We start from the raw sequence: 21,076 nt of genomic DNA on the forward strand, positions 1-21,076 counted from the left end.
AGCCAACGGGGGGAACAGAACATTCTGGCAGGTCTGGGAACCCCCCCGCCTCCACATCAGAGGATCACATCTGGTGCCCCATCCACTGCCCCCAGCCCACACACTCTAACTCTAGCAACCGAGGCCCTGAGCTTGCGTGGTCCACAGAGGTGGGCAGCTGTCCCGGCAGGCCCTGTGCTGGGCCTCTGGCAGCAACAGGCCCCATCTGTCCAGGCGGCCAGAAGGACCTGTCACCTGGCTCTGGATGCCAGAACCCCCACTTCCAGCTCGGGGTCTTCTAACACGAGCTGGCTCCCAAGCAGCTGCACGCCAGCTAAAGGCAGTAGCGTTCTGCAACGGTCCCCAGCACGGCAGACCCCGAGCCCCGCTGGAAACTGCGTCTCTGACCCCAGGCCCCACTTGAAGTGGCAGCCACACGGGAACGGTGTGCCTCCGGGGGTTCAGGGCAGAGCGGGTGAAAGAGGGCAAACTCTTCATTCCCCGTAGATGCTGCAGGAGGAACACCAGGACTCCCAAACCCCAGACCCCCAGAGTGGGGGTGACCCCCAGGTCACCCAGAGGCCATGACCACCTCCCGACCCCCATCCCCGGGGGCTGAAGGGGGAACATCTGCAGAGCTGGACACCGTTTCTGGAAGCAGACGGCCGTGGTCTTCCCCATCAGAGAGCCGACGTCCCTGCCTGGCCCCCCTCTCCTCCTCCACCACCTCACCCAGGACGTGCCCCAGGGCAGAGGCGGGGACGCCCGAGTGGCCTTCTCCTGGGGCCTTTAATCAGTGCCAGTGGGCACAAATGCTCTCGTGGCCTGGGTTTTACACAACAAATTCCTCTTTCCTAGCAAAAGAGGGCAATGCAGAGGATCAAATGGCCCTAGGTTCCCTGGCAGCCCTGACACCAGTTGAGCTTGTTTTTATGGGGAAAAAAAAAAAAAAAATCACCCCTGGATGGTCACGCCAGGAAGACCAGCCTGCTGGAGGAAGCACGGAGGTACTCAGGGCTGGGCATGTGTACGGACCGGAGCACCTGGTTCCATCGTCCCCATCTATCCTTGGCCTACATGGGGCCCACTCTTCCCATAGCGCTGTAGCCATCACTTCCTCCAGGAAGCCTTCCTGAAACCCCCAGCTGGGTTCCAAGCTCCCAGCCCCTGCAGACCCTATTGCTGCGGGCAGTGGACGCTGGGAAAGCCTCCCACCTGGCTGTCTCCCAACTGCTGGTTAATCCAGTGAATGACCCAACTAGAGACATGCGGGGCCTTCAGCTCTGCAGCCTCACTGCCCTGAACTGGACTCGCGGCAGCGGAATCTGGTCCTTCATGTACAGGCTTTGAACCCAGACCGTCCGACTTTGGGGTCCTGTCCTGTGACCAGTTGTGCACCCAAGATCAAGCCATTTAGCGACCTGTGGTTTGGAAGACAAGACCACCATTTAGGGGGAGCTGACCTGGCAAGGTCACTGCTTGGACCCTGGAGTGGGTACTCAGTCAGCCCTGGCCACGGTGCAAAAGTCATCTGTGCTTTATTGCTCAGCACCGGCCCCTCACGGAGCCTGTGTTGTAACGTTCCTCGGGGGTCCAGCCCCTGCCTCCCCACCCCAAATACGCCAGCCCTGCTGAGCTCCCAGCCCAGTGCAGGGTGGGTGTGCTGGGGGAACCTCCATTCCTGTCCGTGAAGTCCAGTCCAGGCTCAGTCCTGGGCCCCTGGGCAGTGGGCAGGGTGAGATGGGAGAGCCCCAACCCATCCTCTGGGGCCCAGGGCACGGCCTGGCCCCGGGACCCAGCCTGCTGGGCGGGGCCTGGCCTTGAGATTCCTCTGAGATGTCCGCTGGGGAGGCCCCAGGTCAGAGCTCGCTGCTGGCTCCACTCAGCCTCCCGCGCGGGCCAGCCTCCTCCTGCGCGGCCTGGGGCCGGGGCCCCCGGGGTGGCCTCTGCCCAGTAGCGAGTAGCACGGGTGTCACCTGGGCCTGGCATAGCCGTACGGGTGCTGCAGCAGCAGGCTCTGGTGGCCGGGCAGCACGTGGGTGTGGTAGTGTTCCACCAGGCTGCCCACGCTCACAAAGAGGACCTCTCCCTCCAGGTAGAACTTCGAGTCCTGCGGGGGGAGGGGCCAGGGTCGGGGGGGGCTGGCCAGCCTGCCTGCCCTGTGAAATGGGGCGCTTGGCAGTAACGCCTGCCCAGGGGGTGCCGGCAAGGTCTGCAGACAAGTCGAGGGTTGGGGGCGGGTCACCCCATCTCCTGTGGGGTCCATCCGGGGACACAGCTGGGTCGGGAGTTGGGGAGGGGAGGGGGAAGGAGGAGGGGTGTTTGGAGGCGTGGGCCTGAGTGCCCACTGCCTGTGCTCCACCAGGGAGACTCCCGGGACCCCAGCCAGGCCCTAGGGCAGGCTTCCCCTCCTGCCTGGGGCCTTCCTCGAGGCCGCCTGCTCACCTTCTCAAAGATGCGGTAGTTCCTCACTTTGCTGGAGGTCTCATCCCACACGACCAGAACCTGCAGGCAGAGAAGCAGGCAGCACAGGGCTCGCTCACCTTGGGATGACGATGACCCTTAGACCCCGAGCAGGCCCCTCAGAGACCGAGCCGGTGGGCAGCAGAGTCAAGGCTGGGTCCATGGGGGAGGGCGGCCTTGCACACGGACAGCAGGGTCCAGACGGGCAACCTTGCCCCAGGGATCCCGCCCTCAGAGTCGGGTGAGACGTAAGTAACAGCGGCACGTCTGGTCCACGCTGGGACCACCCCTGATAGTCACGGGGCAGCTGAGGCTCAGTGAGGTCACACAAGTCACCCTTGGAGGGCCCTGGGCAGAGCCAGCGGACGTCCTACCAGGCTCACCGCCCCCAAGAAGCCCCCCTCAAGTTGCAGGAACAGGAACCCCACCCTTTCCTCCCTGCCTCCTGCCCATGCTGCGGGGTGGGCATCACTGCCGATGGTGACGAGACCCCCGGGCCCACCTCCCTCGGTGCCTACCTTCCCCGACTTGGTGGAGGAGTTCCGGATGCAGTAGAGACCGTCCTGGGGCGCCCCCTGGGGGCTCGTGGTCTTGAAGAGCCTACAACAACATGGCGGCGTGGAGGGGAGCCGGCCTCGGGCAGCTCTCGGGGGCCCTCCGACCCCACCCACCTCCCCCATTCCAAGAGCACCGGGGGTCACAGGGGCAGACGCACAGAGCCCGGGGCGGGGGGCGGCCAGAAAGGCAGGAAGACCTGAGGTGGGGGCGGGGGGCAGAGAACCTCAGGTCTGCCCAAACAAGGCCGTGGAGAAAGGCAGACGGCGCACCGACCTTTCCACCTCGCAGGACTCGGTGGTGTTGATGAAGACTGAGCTGGGCAGTGGCACCTGAGTGGTCAGGGTGAAGGGTCCGGGTTAGGGTCGTGGCCCGGGACTGGGGCTGGGGTCCCTCCTCCCCGCTGGCTGCCAGCCTGTGCTGGGAGCCAGGCCTTTGTACCGAGTTCTACCCTCCAGCCCCAGGACCCCCAGCTTTCCGACAGCCCGCCAGCCCCCTCCACGGCCCCCTCAGCGGCTGAGATGTGGGCGCCGCCCCCCAGCCATGCCTTCTCATAGTCATCGTCGGAGCCCTCCCCGCCAGCGTCCGCCTGCAACGTGTCAGTCTGCACAGCTTTCCGGGGTTTTTCAAAGGAGAAGCTCCTGAAACTCTGCCCATCAGGGGGTGATCGCCTGGGAGCGGGACAAGGAGAGGGAAGCCGTGGTCCGTCAGATGGGGGACAAAGCCCCTCGGTGATGCCCCCTCGCCCTCTGGGCGACCGCACTGAGCCTCGGAACCCAGGAGGTCTGGGGCCCGAAGCCCTGGCGGCCATCAAAGGCTCGTGACTGTGGAGCTCCAGGAGCCAGGGTCCGTGCTGACCACCCTGGGGCAGCAGGAATCACCGAGGCCAGGAAGCCTGAGCTGGGATCCCTGGCCTGGGTCATCCTGGGGTCTGGACGCTGCGGGAAAAGGCCCCAGTCTGAGGGCGGTCTCCTTGCTACGGACCAGCCCTGTGGCCTCAGCCAAGCCACGCTCCCCTGACAGCAATCGAGGACAACATCAACAGCCCAGGCCAAAGAGACGCCCTTGCGCGTGGCCATGTGCTCCTAAGCCAGGGCTCCGGGGAGGATTCAGGAAGGCGCCCTGGATGGGCTGCCAGGCTGTGGGTGCCGCTGTGCTGTGGATGATCGACTGTGGCCCAGGCGGCCCTGTGGCACTCAGGGCCAGGCCCAGAGCCTGATACAGGGACCCGGCCCGCGACTCTGCAGCCCCTCATAGGACGTCCTGACGGGCACAGTGCTGGCAGAGCCCTGGGGAGGAGCGAGACACGGTCAAGGGCTCCCGGGGAGAACCGGGCGGGAGCATCCACTCGGGGCTCGCCCCGTGGCCCCCAGAGCCTTCACTGCTGAGGGTCCCACGGGCTGGAGGTGCCATGACACGCGCCTTTCCCGGCACTGCCCAGCACTGAAGCCCACGGGGTCTGGAGCAGGCCTCAGGGGGAGTCGGGCGGTCCCGCATTCCAGCGGCTTTCCAGTTGGGAAGGGCTCAGGCAGCCTTGGTGGCTTCAGAGCCAGCGCTGGGAAGGACGCTTGTGGCCCCGGAGGGCCCGCTGGGGCACGCTGGCCCACAGAGGCTCAGCACCACGCCTCCCCGAAGCCCTGTCCCCAGAAGGCCAGCTGCCCTGCAGCCGCTCCCTTGATCCTGGGGGGCCCTCCCCGCCGACAGGGGCTCCAGAAGGCCAGTGTCCCCAAAGCCCTCCTCGCCCATGGCTCCCCGCAGCAGCCACAGACTCCAGGCTCACCACCCACTGGGTAAGGCAGGATGCCCCCGAGCCCCAGGGTCAGGTGTGAAGGGGCAGCCGGTCGGCCTAAGCAGGCAGGCGATCGAGGGCCTGGCGCCCATGTGGGCCAAGAGCCGGGGGCAGGGAGACGGGGTCACCGGTGGTCAAGAGGGTCAACGGGCTGGGGAGGGGGTTCCGGGGGGCCCGGGCCGCAGACTCACTGGAGGTGCGGGAGCGCTGGCTTCTCTGGCCGGGGCAGGACGGGGGGCCGGTCTGCGGCCTCGGGCACGGGCAGCTTCAGCGGAGGCGGCCGGGGGGCCACAGGGGGCACACAGGGTCCGGGCCTGGCCGCCTCCCTCGGGGGGCCCTCTTCCACCATCTTCAGGAACTTGGGCTTGTTGGCCGGCACGGGCGGGGGCTCGGGTGCGGGTGGCCCCCGGGGGGACAGGTGGAAGGACTTGAGCTTGTCACAGTTCCGGGAGGCGGCCACGGCTGTGCTGGTGGGGCTGACCCCGTGCACGGGGATCCTGGGCTCCAGGCTGGGGCTGCTGTTCTCAGGGAAGCAAGGGGCTTTCCGGAGACCGGGCCCAGGGGGCAGGACGTTCAGTGGGGGGTCGCTCATCCTCCGGGAGACGGCGGGCACCCTAGGGCTGGGCTCCACCCGCCGAAGGGCCAGCAGCTCCCGCCTGGAGTCCTCTGGGGCCGGGCCGGCGTCGGGGAGGCCGCGCTTGGGGGGTGGGGGTGGCAGCAAGGGGCCTGGACCCTTTGAGGTGAAGGAGTGGGCGCGGGGCACCTCAGAGAAGACTGGCTTCCTGGGCGTGGGCACGGGGGGCGGGGGGTAGGCCGGTGGGTGGATCAGGGCATCTGCAGGGCAAAAAGAACCACGTGGTAAACAGGCGTCCCCCGCTGGAGGCTGCAGCTGCACCCCCTCTGCGGGTGGCGGACAGCCAGGGCCCCTGCCCCGCAGCCTGGCCACCCCACAGCCCCCCACACCCAACACTCCCCGTGCGGCCTTCCTTCTGGGTCTGGCCCGCCTCATGCCACTGGGCCCATCCCAGCCGCCCTCCAAAGCCTGGACAAAACTTCCCGAAGCCCAGATGCACATCAGGTTCCCAGAGGGGGAGGCAAGAGACAGAGAGGAGGCCGGGAAGCCTCCCAGGATTGGGCTCAGAGGGCAGCTGGGACTCCTGCCGACAGGCGAGGCGGAAGGGCGGGAACAGGCTGGGGGGAGACGGGTTGGGTCTGCTTGTGACACATTCAAGCTGCTACAAAACATTTAGTGGACGCTGAGTGGACTTGAGGCTTTCGAACTGTGGTGTTGGGGAAGACTCTTGAGAGTCCCTTGAACTTCAAGGAGATCCAACCAGTCCATCCTAAAGAAACTTAGTTCTGAATATTCATTGGAAGGACTGATGCTGAAGCTGAAGCTCTAATACTTTGGCCACTCGGTGCGAAAAACTGACTCACTTGAAAAGACCCTGATGATGGGAAAGATTGAAGGCGGGAGAAGAAGGGGACAACAGAGGATGAGATGGTTGGATGGCATGACCGACTCAATGGACATGGGTTTGGGTAAGCTCCGGGAGTTGGTGATGGACAGGGAAGCCTGGCATGCTGCCGTCCATGGGGTCGCAAAGAGTCAAACACGACTTAAGAGACTGAACAACAACAAGAGCCAAGAAAAGGTCATGAGGGGACGAAGGAAGGCAGAAATCTAGGTCATTGGACAAGAGGTCAAGGAACAGGTAGGCGGTGGTGGAAGAATTGGGCCAAGTCCCCGGGGATAATGAAAGTGACAAGGACAAGAGGGGCTGGGGAAGGAGAATGGGGTGGGGGAAGGACTAGTGAGCAATGAGACAGAAGGCAAGGGATGGAGAGATGGGGACAGACAGCAGGGGCAGGGAGTGACAAGACATAGAGCAGGACAGGGGCGTGGCCCTCCCACACCCCTCCCTGTCTCCCTGGTGATGCGGGTACAAGCTCATAGCCCTGGCTTTGGGAGGTAGGGCTGGGTGGGGCGGTAAGTGACCACATGGCCACCAGAGGTGCTCACAGAGGGCTAGCCTTGCTGTCCCCGGCTCAGCCAGGGCCTGGCTAAGTGTAGGGCCCCCCAATTTATCCCTGAACCACCCCTCTCCCACCCCAGGCTAACTGGAGGAGGTTGGAGAGCAGAGCCCGCCACTCCTGGTCTGACCCTCCAAACCCTTGAGTGGAAGGAGGAAAACTGAGGCCCGAGGTGGAGATGGTCAGGCCTGAGGCCACCCAGAGCCTACCAGGACAGCCACTCCCAGCTAGAGGGCTCCGTCCAGCCCCGAGGCCCCACTCCCCGCCCCAAGCGCTGCCCAGGCTGTGGGCCCGCCCGACCTACCCTCAGGCCTCCCGGGATCGGGGGAGTCGGGCTCCAAGTATGAGTCGTCCTCGTCATCATGCTCGTAGTCTGCAAGGCAGACAGGGCATCAGGCCCGGGGCACCCCAGGACCAGGTGGCTGGGCGGGGCCCTCCAAACCCCACCCCCTCAGGGAGGCAGAGGCCAGGATGTGGACCCCGGACCCAAGACACCCAGGCTGCCTGAGAAAACCCAAGGGGCAGAGCAGGCAGGCCAGTCAGCCACGCCTCCCCACTGGGCAGCAGCCAGCTGTACCGGGGCACAGGCCCGGCACACGGGACGCATCTCACCTTCGCTGTCCGTGGGGTGCGGAGACAGGCTGATGTCCACCGGCCGCTCGATGGCGCCGTAGAAGCTATCGGTGTCCGAGCTGGAGTCGCTGAGAGCAGGGAGGGCAGGCGGACGGGCGGTGAGGACCGGGCAGGGGCCCTTCCACACTCACACATGCGGACATGCAGACACACACAGAACAGGAGACTGGGGCGGGGGGCGACTGCCTTCTCAGCCCCACTGTGGTTCTCGCCACAGGCGCACCCCCTGCCTGCCCAGCCCGGTGCCAGACCTCAGGGCTGGGCCCAGGTCCCCGCCTGCTCCTGCCCTGGGGGCTCAGGCAGGGGCCCGCCGGAATCCTCATCACTGAAAGGACTGGGTAAATGTTCCCGCCTGGAGAGCCCCTCTGTCTGCTGAGCCACCCTCCCCATGCCCCATGCAGTCAGCAAGACCCGGACGGGCTGGCCCACCGCCCTGGCGACTCACTCCCCCGTGAAGGGGGCTGGGGACCCACAGGACTAAGCTGCTACAAAACCGGGCCTCCCAGCTGGACAGGTAAAACCACATGTCACCTCCCACACAGACGCCCCCGACAGGGCGCACGCACACACAGGCTTACACACTCGGGGGCACACCCCGCACACACGCAGCCCAGGTGGCACCCGGATAAGCGCCTTCAACGAGGAGACCCTGGGCCCAGCCCCCAGGGGTTGGGGGCCAGCTCAGGATCCCAGCCGGGGCCCTAGGAACACCCCGCCCGCCCCCAGGCCCCACCCACCTGGCATCCAGAGGCAGCTCCTTCTTCTCCTGGAAGTGGCCGATCTCCTTGCGCAGCAAGGCCATCCAGCTCTGCAGGTGAGCCAGGGCCTCAGCGGGCAGGACCCACCCTCGCCTGCCCTGCCCTCCCCTCCCCACACAGGCTGGTCTGCATCGACCCCCAAGGCCGGCTCTTCCGGGGCTGCGGCCCTCTGCCGGCCCACCCGGGTTCCTCCTGAGACCGCCACCGTGAGCGCAAGGGCTGCTGGCGCCAGGCTCTGGGCGTGAGGACAGGAGACAGAGGAGCAGCACCAGCCCAGCTGCCCGCGTCCCGGGGGGCCCCACAGGGCCTGCGTGGGGGCTGAGACCGGTCCTTGCCCCCCAGGCACCTTGCGCTCGTCCTCCGAGGAGGCAGAGAAGAACCACGTGCGGTGCTTCTTGCTGATGTGGATGATCTTGAAGGGGAAGACATTGTTGGACGTTGTCTCCTCAGCCGCCCGCATCACCCTGAGGGCAATGCCAGTGGTCACTATCTGCTCCCTGCCCACAGGGACCACCTGAACGCGGACCCACCCCTGGACAGGCCTTGGCACCCAGCACCACGCCCTGAGGGACACGGTCATCCCCCCCTACACTGTGGCCTGAAGGCCGGGGTGCTTGCAGCAGAGGGAAGTGTGTGGGCAAGGGCGGGCAGTGAGGGACAGTGCAGATCTGGGAGGGCTTTCAGGAAGCAGTGGTGCGGGGCTCCGAGTCAAGGACACCCCACTCTCGCTGCCCCCCCCAACCAGCAAAACTTTACTTGGATGCCTGGGGCCCCGCCTGACCCCTGGCTGCCTGCTGGGGACCCTCATGGGGCTCGAGTCAGTCTTGGCCCCACCCCTGGTCCCAGGCAGTGTGCCACAGAGCACTTCAGAGAAGTGACCGTGGCTGTTCCCACAGCCGGGACGAGGGGTTCAGGGAATGATCACATCTGCCGGAGGGATGCGGTCAGGCTGGGCACCTGGGCAGGTGCCATCGGGGGGCGTGGACCATGCCCTGGGGCTAGGCTGCACCCCCACCAGGCTGTGGGCAGTGTGTCTGTGGAAAAGAAACGTCCCTCTTCAGAGGACCCCAGAGCTCCACGCCCCCGTGCCTGCTGGCAGCCACAGGGCCCTGGAGCCTCCCCGTCCTCCGCCTGCAGACCTGGCACTAGGCTGCAGGCAGGATGTGCGCAAAGGCCCAGTCACTCCCGAGGGGTCCCCGTCCTGCCACTGACACCAAGGGACCCGCGGGTTCTCCCAGGCAGGAAGGGCCAGGCCCTCCTCAGGGGACCAGAGCCGCACGGCCTGGGTGGTGTGACCCCAAGACCTAGAGCCAGGAAGCACACGCGCAGCGCAGGTCCCAGAGGCTGAGGGCGGGGGGGGGCGGGGCGGGGCGGGGGCGGGCGCTCCGCCCCGCCCCGCCCCGCCCCGCCCACGCCAACACGCCCCATCCTATTCCGTGCCTGGTGACGGCCCAGCGGACCATTAGTCAGAAAGGCCCTGGGGGGCAGGCTCGTGGCTGATTAAAGCCCCAGCGCACAGCCTGGGCCAGCAGGCTGGGCTCTAGGCCAGGAGGCGGCAGTGGGGGAAAGGGCAAGAGGTGGGGAGGAAGGAGGGCTGGAGGGGGACTCTGGAGAGTAGATCCTGGAGGAGGCCCTGACCTTGCCCCCAGGCCCTTGGCCAAGCCTGAGGGCTGGCTCTCAGGAGAGGAGGGACTGGCAGGGGTGGGGCTTATCCAAAGGGCTGGGGTCGTGAACAGGAAGGCCTGGACCTGCCTTAGTGGGAGCCAGGGGGAGCCGCTAGCCCCAGCGGCCAGCAGGGCACTTACCGGTTGTAGCCGCTCAGCGAGAAGGCGCCCTGCGGGGAGGCGGATGTGCTGCTCTTGAAGTAGTAGATACACCGTTTGTGGATGACCACAAAGCGCAGAGGCCCTGCGGGCGGGGCGGGGCAGGGCGGGTGAGCCTCGGCCTCTGGGGACCACGCCCAGAGGCCCAGGATGGCTCCAGGGCAGAGTCTAAACAGGCAGCAGGCTGATGGGCACGCAGGTCCCCCAGGTGCAGGGGGAGATTCGGGGAGCTGCGTGGCACCCAGCAACAAGCACTAAAGCGGGCTCCAGGAAGGGCAGAGGCGGGGCCAGCGGCCAGAGCCACGTTGCTGGTGCTGCCCAGCTTCTGTGAGGTGCCCTCCACCCCGGCTGGTAGAGTGAGGGTGGGGGCAAAAAAGCCCAGAGATGCTGCCAACAAGAGCGCCACCGCCCAGCATGGAGCCGACCCCAGGTAGTGATGGTGAGAGCCCCGTCCCTGAGCAGCTCCTCCTAGGCCCGGGAGCAGCTCAGCAGCAGGCCCTCGCTGGAGCCTCCAGTTCAGAAGAGGAGAAGGGAGACACCAAACCAGTCAGCCTGGGCCCCTCAACCAGGCAGCACAGGGGTCAGGGAGTCCCTGGCAGAGGGCACCGCTCGAGCAACCCCACGGACCTCGTGGCTGGTCAGAGGGATGGACAAGGTCCTGATGCTGTCGGGCCTTCAGTGTCTCGAAGCCAGGCATCTCGCAGGCCTGGGGGCTCCCCCTCTCCCAGCCTGCTCTCCTAGGGACCAGAGCCCAGGTCTCATGAAGCTCTCCAGAGACCCAGCACCCAGATGGGTGATAGCTTGGCACATGGATTCACTACAGACAGAGTGACTGCCTGGCTCATTGAACACCAACCTGATACAGTGAAGGCACCATGCAGGAACCAGACCTACCAGATCAATAAGGGCCCACAGCTCCTGGCCACGGGCTGAAGCTCCCTGGCCAGCTGGTCAGCACTATGCACCCGATGCCCTCCTGTCTCCCCCAGCTGCACCACCCCAGACCCTCCCACAGCCCTGCGGGCTAGAAAGGCCAAGGTCAGGGCCCAAGAGGGCAGAGACAGAAGGGAAACTCCAGAGGGCCCAAGGCAAGGAAGGAAGCAGAGGCTCAGGAAGGCGGGTTGCCTGGCCACAGAGGCCCAGGGGGGCTCAGCCCTATTCCTGGGGCCTCCCTTCATGTCCCCCCACCCCCACCCAGGGGACTCACATTTGAGCAGCTGCAGCTGGGTACCGCCCTTCTTGTGCAAGTAGCCGGCCTTGGCCACACCCCCAGGCATGGTGAGCAAGTTCTGCGCACCGATGGCCTTCATGGGGACAGGCCAGTGCATCTCTTCGGCCGCCATGAAGCTACAATACAAAGGGAAGGGAACGTGTCTTAGCCAGGGATGGGGACGCACATTGCCTACTGTGGCCATGACGATGTGGTGGGTTGACTGGGATCCACCCCGTCAGCCTGGGGCATCACTCGGGCAGGGACCACACAGTGCAGACACCAGGGACAGGCTGCCTGCCTGGGGGTTAACACAGGACCCTCCGTTCCAGGACCCCACTCCACGGCCTCTTCCTCCTGTTCCAGGCGCTCTCCCAGAAACCTCACAGACTCTTTAGTCTCACACTTCCAGCCTCCACCTGGAATGACTACTAACCCTCTTCACCTGGAGAACGCCTACTTGTCCCTCAAATCTCAGAGTGTCCTTCTCTGTGAGGCACCTCAATGCCCAGTCACACTCCGGTCCAGCCCCTACTCCTGGTCCCTCTGAACTGCACCCCCCACCCTGCACTGTTTTTTCCAGTGCCCGCCCCCATCCCACCGGTGCCTGGTTCCTCCTGGGTCCATAGTGGAGCTGAAGGAGTCAGGGTCAGACCCAGAAGCCCAGTCTTGCTGGAACTGCTGCCCCATTCCCCGAGACACACATGCATACAGAGAAAACCACTGCTCTTGGCAAACCAGCGCACTCCACCAAATGTTCACTGCCTCCCGCCTCCCCGGACGCCTCATCCTCGGTGGGGCCCCGGCCTCGGCCTCTGCCCAGGTCCCGCGGGCTGCCCCCTTCAGCTCCCCCTGCACACAAAGCCAGCCCTCTGGCCTGCGTCCCCGAACAGCGGAGGCTACGACAAAGGCGCACCACCCCGGTGCCCGACCGGCCGGCCCAGAACAGGGTACCGCGGGCGTAGGGAGAAGAAGGCCCCGCGCTGGTGCCCGCCCCAGGAGGTGTCAGCAGATAGACGGACCCCGCCCCGCCCAGAACCCCCCAGACCTGCAGGGGGCCGGCCCCCGCCCGCCAGCCCGCCTTTGTTCTCGCCGGAAGCGCCGGCTCAGTCCCGCTCGGTACTCACGATGTCCACGCGGCGGGCCCGGCTGGGTTCGGGGGGACAGCCCGCACCCGCTTCCCCTGTGCGCACCGACATGGCCCCGGGCCGCGCGCCCCGGCCGCCGCCTCGACCCCGGCGCCAGCCTCCCGGCGACCCCAAGCCCGCGGCCGCAACCCCGCTCCCGCCATGCCGCCGCGCCCCCTGCCCCGCGCCCAGCCGGGCCGCCCCGCCCACGCCCCGCCCCAGTCCGGGTCGCTCCGCCCCCCCCAGATCCGCCCCTCGCCCCGCTCCCAGCCGGGCCGCCCCGCCCACGCCCCGCCCCTCGCCCCGCCCCCAGCCCCTGCCTGGCCGGGCCGCTCCGCCCCTCGCTCCGCCCCTCGCCCCCTCCCACTGCCGGGTAGACCCGCCCCCAGTCCGGACCGCCCCGGACCGCCCCGCCCCCCGGCTCCTCCCCTCGCGCGGCCCCGCCCGGGCCTCCATTTCTCCCCCGGCCGCCCCGAGGAGGCGCACGGGGGCTAGAAGGAGGCCCGAGGGGGCCGCCCGGAGTCAGGAAGCCTCAGAAGCGAACGGGCAGCCGGCTTCACAGCCCCGCGGCTAGAAGGCCCCCACCCGGACCCCAGCCCCACCCGGCTCCGTGCGACGGAGCCCTTGGGAAAATGCCTCCTTCTCCCCGGACCCCACCCTGAGGGGCTCTGGTCAGTCGGGAGGAGGATCGCCCTGCCTCTCGGCTCAGGCGGAGCTGGTGGGCGAGAGTGCCCCCTCAGGGGAAGGCTGCGGCGCCGGTCTGACCCGGGATTCCCCGCAGGAGTCAGGGGTCTGGTCCTGGGCACCTCCCACCTTATTGGAAGTCGGTGGGCACACTCCCAGGAGACCCCCTAGGTTGGCGGAGGCCCTTGGTGGCCTCCCCACCGTTCTGCCTCCTCTACTGCTGACCAACATGGGCCACGGGCAGCAAAGGGCAGGTCTACTTTCAGCCCTGCTCCCACATGGCTGCCCGCCCCTGGTTACCAGCTGCCTTCTCAGGCCAGCGCTCAGACCCCTCCCCGCTGCAGCCAGCCCTGGCCTGTCCCAGCAGCCTCCCTCCGCTCCATGCCCATTCACAGTGCCCTTGCCAACCCCTCCCAACAGCATTCCCAGCCCCCCAGCCTGTGCCCCCCTCCACCACCTCTGGGTGCTACCACTGCCTCTCCTCAGTTCCCCCTGGGCCTCCAGTCTCTTTCCTCCATCACCCTCCCCTCCGCACATTCTCTAACACATGCCCAATGCCCATCGCTGCTCTGTTCTAAAACACCAGGACCTGCTCACATCCCACCAGCCCTTCCGGATCCGGCCCCTGGGGACCTCTCTCATGGGCTCTCCTCCTGCCCTCCGCCTCCCTTGTGCCTGCACCAGCCAGGCCCAGGGCACACGTTACTCAAGTCCACCACGCTCCCACCTTCAGGCCTCTGTCCACTGTGTTTCCACTGCCTCCTTTTACAACTGAGCTAACTCAACCCTCAAGAGTTGGTCCAAATGAACACCAGTCCTTCACAAACTCTGCCAAAAACCAGAGGAAGGCACTCATTCTAAAAGGCCAGCATTACCTTGATACCAAAACCAAAGACCTCACAAGAAAACTACAGACCAGCATCCCTTATGAGTGTAGACAGAAAGTTCCTAACCAAAACACTAGCAAGCTGAATCCAGCACCACACACAATGAATTCTAGACCACGCCTAGTGGGATTTAACCTAGGAATGCAAGCTTGATTTAACAGTCAAAATTCAGAGAATGTAGAAAATTCCTTGGTGGTTCAGTTCTTAAGACAGCACTTTCACTGCCAGGGCCTGGGTTCAACCCCTGGTGGGGGAATTAAGATCTCGCAAGCTGGCACTGGGGCCAAAAAAACCATCAAAAAGCAAAATTCAAAGCATGTTAAACATTATATCACCCTGCTTATTTAACTTCTATGCAGAGTACATCATGTAAAATGCCAGGCTGGATAAAGCACAAGCTGGAATCAAGATTGCCGGGAGAAATATCAATAACCTCAGATATGCAGATGACCCTACTCTTAGGGCAGAAAGCAAAGAGGAACGAAAGAGCCTCGAGGAAGGTGAAAGCGGAGAGTGAAAAACCTGGCTTAAAACTCAACATTCAGAAAACGAAGATCATGTCATCCAGTCCCATCACTTCATGGCAAACAGATGGGGAAACAATGGAAACAGTGAGAGATTTCACTTTCTTGGGCTCCAAAATCACTGCAGATGGTGACTGCAGCCACGAAATTAAAAGACACTTGCTCCTTGGAAGAAAAGCTATATCAAACCTAGACAGCATATTAAAAAGCAGAGACATTACTTTGCCGACAAAGTCCTTCAAGTCAAAGCTATGGTTTTTTTCAGTAGTCATGTATAGATGTGAGAGCTGGACCATTAAGAAGGCTGAGCACCAAAAAACTGATGCTTTTAAATTGTGGTGTTGGAGAAGACTCTTGAGAGTTCCTTGGACTGCAAGAAGAGCAAACCAATCCATCTTAAAGGAAATCAGTCTTGAATATTCATCGGAAGGACTGATGCTCAAGCTGAAACTCCAATACTTTGGCCACGTGATGCGAAGAACCGACTCATTGGAAAAGCCCCTGATGGTGGGAAAGATTGAAGGCGGGAGAAGAAGGGGACGACAGAGTATGAGGTGATTGGATGGCATCACCGACTTGATGAACATGTGTTTGAGCAAGCTCTGGGCGATGGTGAAGGACAGTGAAGCCTGGCATGTCCATGGGGTTGCAAAGGATCAGACACGACTGAGCAACTGAACAATACAGTATAAATCTAATAAAGTACAAAACCACACAACTGTCTCAACGTGCTGTGCTTAGTCGCTCAGTCATGTCTGACTCTTTGGGACCCCATGGACTGTAGCCCGCCAGGCTCTTCTGTCCATGCGGATTCTCCAGGCAAGAATACTGGAGTGGGTTGCCATGCCCTCCTCCAGGAGATCTTCCCAATGCAGGGTTCAAACCCAGGTCTCCTGCACTGTAGGCAGATTCTTCACCATCTGAGCCACCAGGGAGACCCAGGAATACTGGAGTGGGTAGCCTATCCCTTCTCCAGGGGATCTTCTGACTCAGGAATCGAATCGGGGTCTCCTGCATTGCAGGCTCATTCTTTACCAGCTGAGCTACCAGGGAAGCCCCAACTGTCTCAACAGAAGCAGAAAAAGCATTTAACGAAATCTGCAATTCTTCCTGATAAGAACACTCAGTGGGGATTTCCCTGGTGGCCCAGTGGCTGGTCCTCTGCACTCCCAATGCAAGGCGTTCAGGTTCGATCCCCGGTCAGGGAACTAGACCCCACATGCCGCAACCGAGAGTTCGCAGGCCTCAACGAAAGATCCCACATGCAGCAACAAAGACTAAACACGCCATGTGCTGCAACTAAGACCCGGAGCAGACAAGTAAACTTTTTTTTTTAAAGGACATTCAACAAACTAGGAGTAGGAGGAAACTTCCTCAACCTGGTGAAGAACGTCTATGAAAAACCCTGAGCGAACATCACGATCAGCGGTGAGTGACCGAAAGCTTCCTCTCCAGTGAGGAACAAGGGAAGGACATTTTTATTCACCATTGAGCCAGAGTTTCCAGGACAGTTTTGCAGAAAGAAGAAGTAAGAGCTATGCAGATTGGCAAGGAAAAAGTAAAACTGTTCAGAGGTTAGATGGTCAGGAAAAACCCCAGGGATCCACTAAAGAATGTTTAGAAATAATAAACAAGCTCAGCAAGGCGGCGGGACAGCAGATGGACACATAAAACTCCACCGTATTTCCCTCTGCCAGCAACAATCCGAAAATGAAACAGGAGCTAGCTCAGCTGTCCCTTCTTCAGGTGGTCCTCCCCGACCTAAGAGGGGCACCCGGGCACAAAAGGGGCATCAGGCTGTCCCACGGGAGGAGCAGAATGCTGCTGCCCTGGGTGGTGGGGACTGCGGGTGGCCTGGAAGCCAGAGGAAGTGGACACAGAGCCCCCAGCCCACTCCATCGCCTCCTCCCCAGTCTGTAAGGAGACCTGGCATCTTTGTGGGGGAGGGGGCGCCGGAGGCAGAGCTGAGGACTGACGGAGCCCACCCCTCCTCCTGGCTCTGCACCTGAAGCAGAGGGAGCGGGCGGCCCCGCAGTCCCACCCTGGTCGGCTCGGCGGCCAGGCGGGCACAGGCCTGTGAAGGGCTCGGTCTCACCTGGCCACAGCCCCCTCTGCGGACCAGAGCAGCGCTCCTGGTGCCCACTGGCTGACCTGGTAGCAGGCCTGGCTGTGCTCCACGGTCACCTCCTCTGGGAGTGTCCCTGCTTCAGAGACAGACAACGACGTTCCGCCACCCCCCTCCAGAGGGTGGACCGTGGCAGGGCCGGCTCATCCTGACGCCCCTGCATCTTCTGGGCCCCAGGCCCTGCCCCGCGCCACTGGGACCTGCCCAGGAGCCCAGCACCAGACAGCTCTCTGGTCTCTGCTCCATGCTCACCCCCACCTTCTCTGAAAGCTGAGACTGGTCTGTGGGACCCAGGCCCGAGGCTGCAGCACCCAGGGGCAGAGCAAGCAGGTGAAAACCGCTCCTCCTCGCAGAGACAGCCCTGGGCTCCAGGAAGTGCAGGCTCTGTGGCTCCCCCTCCCCCTGGGGTGTGAGTCCCTGGGGCCTGTGGTCATCCCCTGAAAAGGCCCACACACCCAGCCACTGTCACGGACGGCGCACCCAGGCAGGACGCGTGCATGAGCCGCACGGCGCTGGTGAGAAGGTTCTGTGCGTGCTCTTTGGCATGTGTGCACACGCGTGTGCACTGTGTGAGCCTGTGCATGAGAGCAGAGCTCCCTCGGCTCCCCTTCCCGACACCTGCAGACCTGCGGCCCTGGCTGTGGTGAAGGAGCCGGCGCCTCGTGCGACCGCAGCGCTAGGGGTTCCTGTCGGTGGTCACTCGCCGCCCGTCTGTGAGCGCTGCAGGGAGGGGAGGCCAGGGCTCCCAGGGTCCCCAGGGCGGTCATTCGCACACTCACAACTATGCACACACTCACTTGTCACAGGCACCCATGTGTGCTTACTCACACACACCTACCTGCACGTGCTCATACATGCCACGTCCACACATGCCCTCAAACGCACACACAGACTCGCTCAGCTGTTCACACTCACACACGTGCACACGCTCATCGACACGTGTGCATGCTCACGTTCATTCTTACATGTGTGTTCACCCTCACACGCGCCCGCGTGCACTCCAACATACTGAGACACGCACTGACTCCCACATGTACTCACACACACCCTCCAGGGTGTTAGGGTTAGGTTAGGGTTAGCCCTCCAGGGGCTGAGAGGACCCTCTGTGGGGGGTCCGGTCCCCTGGGCGAGGCAGCTTGAGCGCCAGAGTCATCAGCACCGCCCCACAGCCCTGCACCCGTCCAGCGCCGGGCCTGACCGCCCCTTAAACCCCACAGCGCTGCTCTGCCCTCAGCTCACGGGCTCGCCCGGGACACCCCGGGCACACACCGTGTGCCAGACTCTGCGCTTCTCAGGGATCACCCACATCACCACCCCAGCACCCCCTGACGTGTGAACCAGCATCGTGCCGCTGGTGAAGACAGAGAGGGTCGGAGACGCCGAGTAATTCCCAAGCTTACGGCCCTGCCGCCCCACCCGGGCACTCAGCGGGCGCTAGGTGGCGCCTGAGGGGCGGGGCGCAGCGCCTCTGGGTTCAGTCTCCCCTTTCAATTGCTCCTCTCCCTTCCTCTTCCCTGAATCTTTCTCCACAAAAGAATGGAAACCAAAAGAAAACCATCTCCCACGAAACCAAAAAAAAAATCCATCTCCCACGAAGGCTGGTGAGCAGCCGCGCCAGGGGGAGGAGCACGACCTGGGCTGGGGTCCCTGAGACCCCAGGCTCTTGAGCCCCCTGCCAGGCACCCAGGCATGGGGCACGGCGCTCCAGGAACGGGGGGTGGGCGGCGGGCAGGCCGCGGGCTCACACGGCTCTGCGTTCCCCTGGTGCAGGCACACTCACGCACACACAGTCACACTCACACACACTCACAGCATGTGAGCCCAGGACCCAGTGCCCACACCCCCTGGGCAGGGGAGGGTGTCCGGTGGAAGGCCCACGCCGACCTGGGGCCTTCTGCAGGCTGCCAGCCGAGCAGCGCGGGCCGTGGGCTCCCACCGGCTGCCCTGTCCACCCCTGGCCTCTCCTCTCCTCTCCTCCTGGGGCTCGGGGCCAGGGTCCGGTGCATCCCACCGCCGCCGCCCTGAGGAGGGTGGGTCCGAGCTCACACGCGGGCCCCCCGGAGCGGCTCTACAGGCGCTGGGCCGGCACGGGCTCCCAAGCCCCCCGCCCCGGGGCCGCCCCACTGACCTGGTGGCGCTGAGCCAGCACATGGCTCTCCTCCTGCTTGGTGACGGCCTGGGGGCAGGTGTCCTGGGGTCCAGGAAGGCCATGCGGCTCAGGGGCCATGGGGCAGGGCTTCGGCCGGCATCCCAGGGCAGGTGAGCCGCCCGCTCCCTCCTGCTGACAGCCGCCCGCTGCCTGTGTCTGGGGCCTGTGGCCGCCGGGGCTCCTCCCCGACCAGGACTTCCTGCTGCTGGGCCCCTGGGCAGCCCCGGGTAGCCAGCACTTCCTGTGAGGCCCAATGGTGCGCCCGCTAGGTGCTCTGGCCTGCTAGCTTTCAGTCGTGCCCACTGTGGCCAGAGACGACACTCGCCAGGCCCCAGGACGAGGCCAGCTGTGACCACCCCCCGCCCCGGGGAGGAAGCCACTTGCCAGGGTCCCACCCCCTACCCCAGGGCCACCTCTGCGGATTGGGCTTCTTCCCAGCGAATCACGGGAGTCCTGAATTCCAGGGCGTCAGGCCCAGCTTCCCTGGCCCCAGAGACAGCCGCACACGAAGTCACGACCACCCCAGGGCACCCCGCGGGCCAGAACACGGACTCTGCCACGCGGCTCCGCCTCCTGAGGCCACATGCAGGGCCCCCCCCCCCCGCCTCTCGCAGCAGGAGACCTCCACGTGTCAAGGTGGCCGCCTCTCTGCCCTTTGACCCCAAGGGGCGAAGGATGGACGGGATGCCAGCCTTCCCTCCGCGTCCCCCAGGCCTCTCTGCCCCTCCCACGCCCACGCCAGGCGCAGCCTCTGTGACACAGCTGGGCTCACACCCCCCCACCAAGCGCACTCGCGGCTCCCCGGCGAACACCTGGCTTGCTAGAAAGCACTTCGCCCCGAGTGGCCAAGCGCGCTCCGTCCCTGCCTGGTCCCCACCGGGTCCCACTCACAACGCAGCCCCCCACCCCCCAGGCCTGCTCTGCCCCTCCAAGCTGGGCTTCCTCCCCCACCCAGGAAGCTGGGGGCAGGGAGCCCAGCCCAAGCTGCTGGGCACTGAACCCCGTGCCCCCTGCCTCCCCTCCCCTGAGCTCCAGCTGGGGGACGGAGCACTTCAGGGCCCCGCGGCCACAGGGTCTGAGGGGCACGGCGCGTCCTCGGGCGCTGCAGAGGCTCGTCCTGGCCTGCCCAGCAGGTATCCCAGGGCAAGACCCACGGCCGGCCTGCGGGCACCTGGTCGCACACACATCCAGGTGTCCGGCTTGGGCCTCAGACACACACCCCCTGCCCCGCCCCGCCGTCTCCTGGATGGGGAACTTGGGTTTGTGCATCCTCACTCTGCTCAGGGGGCACCCTGGCCTCCCCCACCAGCAGCAGCCTCAGTGCCCGCCGGGGGCCGTGGGCAGACGGCGCCTACAGCAGACAACTGACCACAGCCCACAGGCAGGGGGTGGCAGGGAGGTTAAAGGGGGCCTCCTCCTGTCCACCCTCGCAGCCTGCCCAGAGTGGGGAGGGGGCCCCAGCCAGCCTCTGTCCTGTGCAGGCAGAGATGGGAGCAGGCAGAGGACCATACCTGCGGGAGCCGTGGGGTCTCCATGGAGGTCAGACCGCGCTGGCCCCTTGCCTACCCTATTTCCTCAGGGAGGCCGAGGCCAGGATTCCCGAGGCCCCCGCACCAGGCCTCCCGGTTTCTCCCAGTGACCTCCCCTCTCTCCCCACTCCAGGATTCCCAGTTTCTCCCAGTGACCTCCCATCTCTCCCGCTCCAGGCCTCCCAGTTTCTCCCGGTTTCTCCCGGCTCCTCCCGGTGACTCCCCGTCCCCCCACGCCAGGCCTCCCAGTTTCTCCAGGCTCCTCCCGGTGACGCCCCATCTCCCCGCTCCAGGCCTCCCAGTTTCTCCCGGTTTCTCCTGGCTCCTCCCCACCCCCCAGGCCGCAGTTCATCTTTGCAACAAATAACGCTGCTTTCATTTGGTGGCCCAGCTGGCGCAGAATCCGCCTGCAGTGCGGGAGACCCGGGTTCCATCCCTGGGTTGGGAAGATGCCCTGGAGAAGGGAACGGCTACCCACTCCAGTATTCTGGCCTGGAGAATTCCATGGACAGTATGGTCCATGGGGTCGCAAAGAATCAGACACGACTGAGCGACTTTCACTTCATTTCACTTCATGTTCCTGAAACAGGGGGTGTTCAGGGCCCCTCCTCCAGTAGTGGGAACCACCTCCCCGCCCCACTAGACTGGGAATAACCATCATCCAAGCAGTAAGATGGGTGGGGCTGGGGTCCCAACTCTGGGAAGCTCTGGTTTCCACCCCACCTCCCCCAAGTTGCAGCTCTTCCCCCAGCCCCCAGGGCGGCTGCCTCTAAATTCCAGGCTTGGGGACCACCCACCGAGCCACAC

General features: G+C 64.4%; 1 protein-coding gene across 8 annotated transcripts in view; it reads right to left on the reverse strand.

Moving 5' to 3' along the window:
- Positions 1-1,493: 1,493 nt before the first annotated feature.
- Positions 1,494-21,076, reverse strand: part of SH3BP2 (SH3 domain binding protein 2) — a 35,835-nt gene continuing 16,252 nt past the window's right edge. For 4 of the 8 annotated variants that reach the window (XM_043447990.1, XM_043447991.1, XM_043447986.1 and 1 more), the window contains 12 exons: positions 11,242-11,381; positions 10,017-10,119; positions 8,558-8,675; positions 8,191-8,261; positions 7,433-7,521; positions 7,125-7,193; positions 4,978-5,620; positions 3,545-3,668; positions 3,274-3,329; positions 2,961-3,042; positions 2,425-2,484; positions 1,494-2,089 (listed from right to left, as the gene is read on the reverse strand). In XM_043447990.1, the coding sequence (XP_043303925.1) occupies positions 1,952-2,089; positions 2,425-2,484; positions 2,961-3,042; positions 3,274-3,329; positions 3,545-3,668; positions 4,978-5,620; positions 7,125-7,193; positions 7,433-7,521; positions 8,191-8,261; positions 8,558-8,675; positions 10,017-10,119; positions 11,242-11,377 (1,689 nt within the window). In that variant the 5' untranslated portion in view covers positions 11,378-11,381 and the 3' untranslated portion in view covers positions 1,494-1,951. Of the gene's footprint in view, positions 2,090-2,424; positions 2,485-2,960; positions 3,043-3,273; positions 3,330-3,544; positions 3,669-4,977; positions 5,621-7,124; positions 7,194-7,432; positions 7,522-8,190; positions 8,262-8,557; positions 8,676-10,016; positions 10,120-11,241; positions 11,382-12,371; positions 12,568-16,561; positions 16,856-18,719; positions 19,265-21,076 lie in introns of those variants that run through there. The other 4 variants (XM_043447988.1, XM_043447993.1, XM_043447989.1 and 1 more) reach the window with 4 other exon arrangements.

The sequence above is a fragment of the Cervus canadensis genome, chromosome 26 (genome assembly GCF_019320065.1).
Source record: "Cervus canadensis isolate Bull #8, Minnesota chromosome 26, ASM1932006v1, whole genome shotgun sequence".
NCBI lineage: Eukaryota > Metazoa > Chordata > Mammalia > Artiodactyla > Cervidae > Cervus > Cervus canadensis.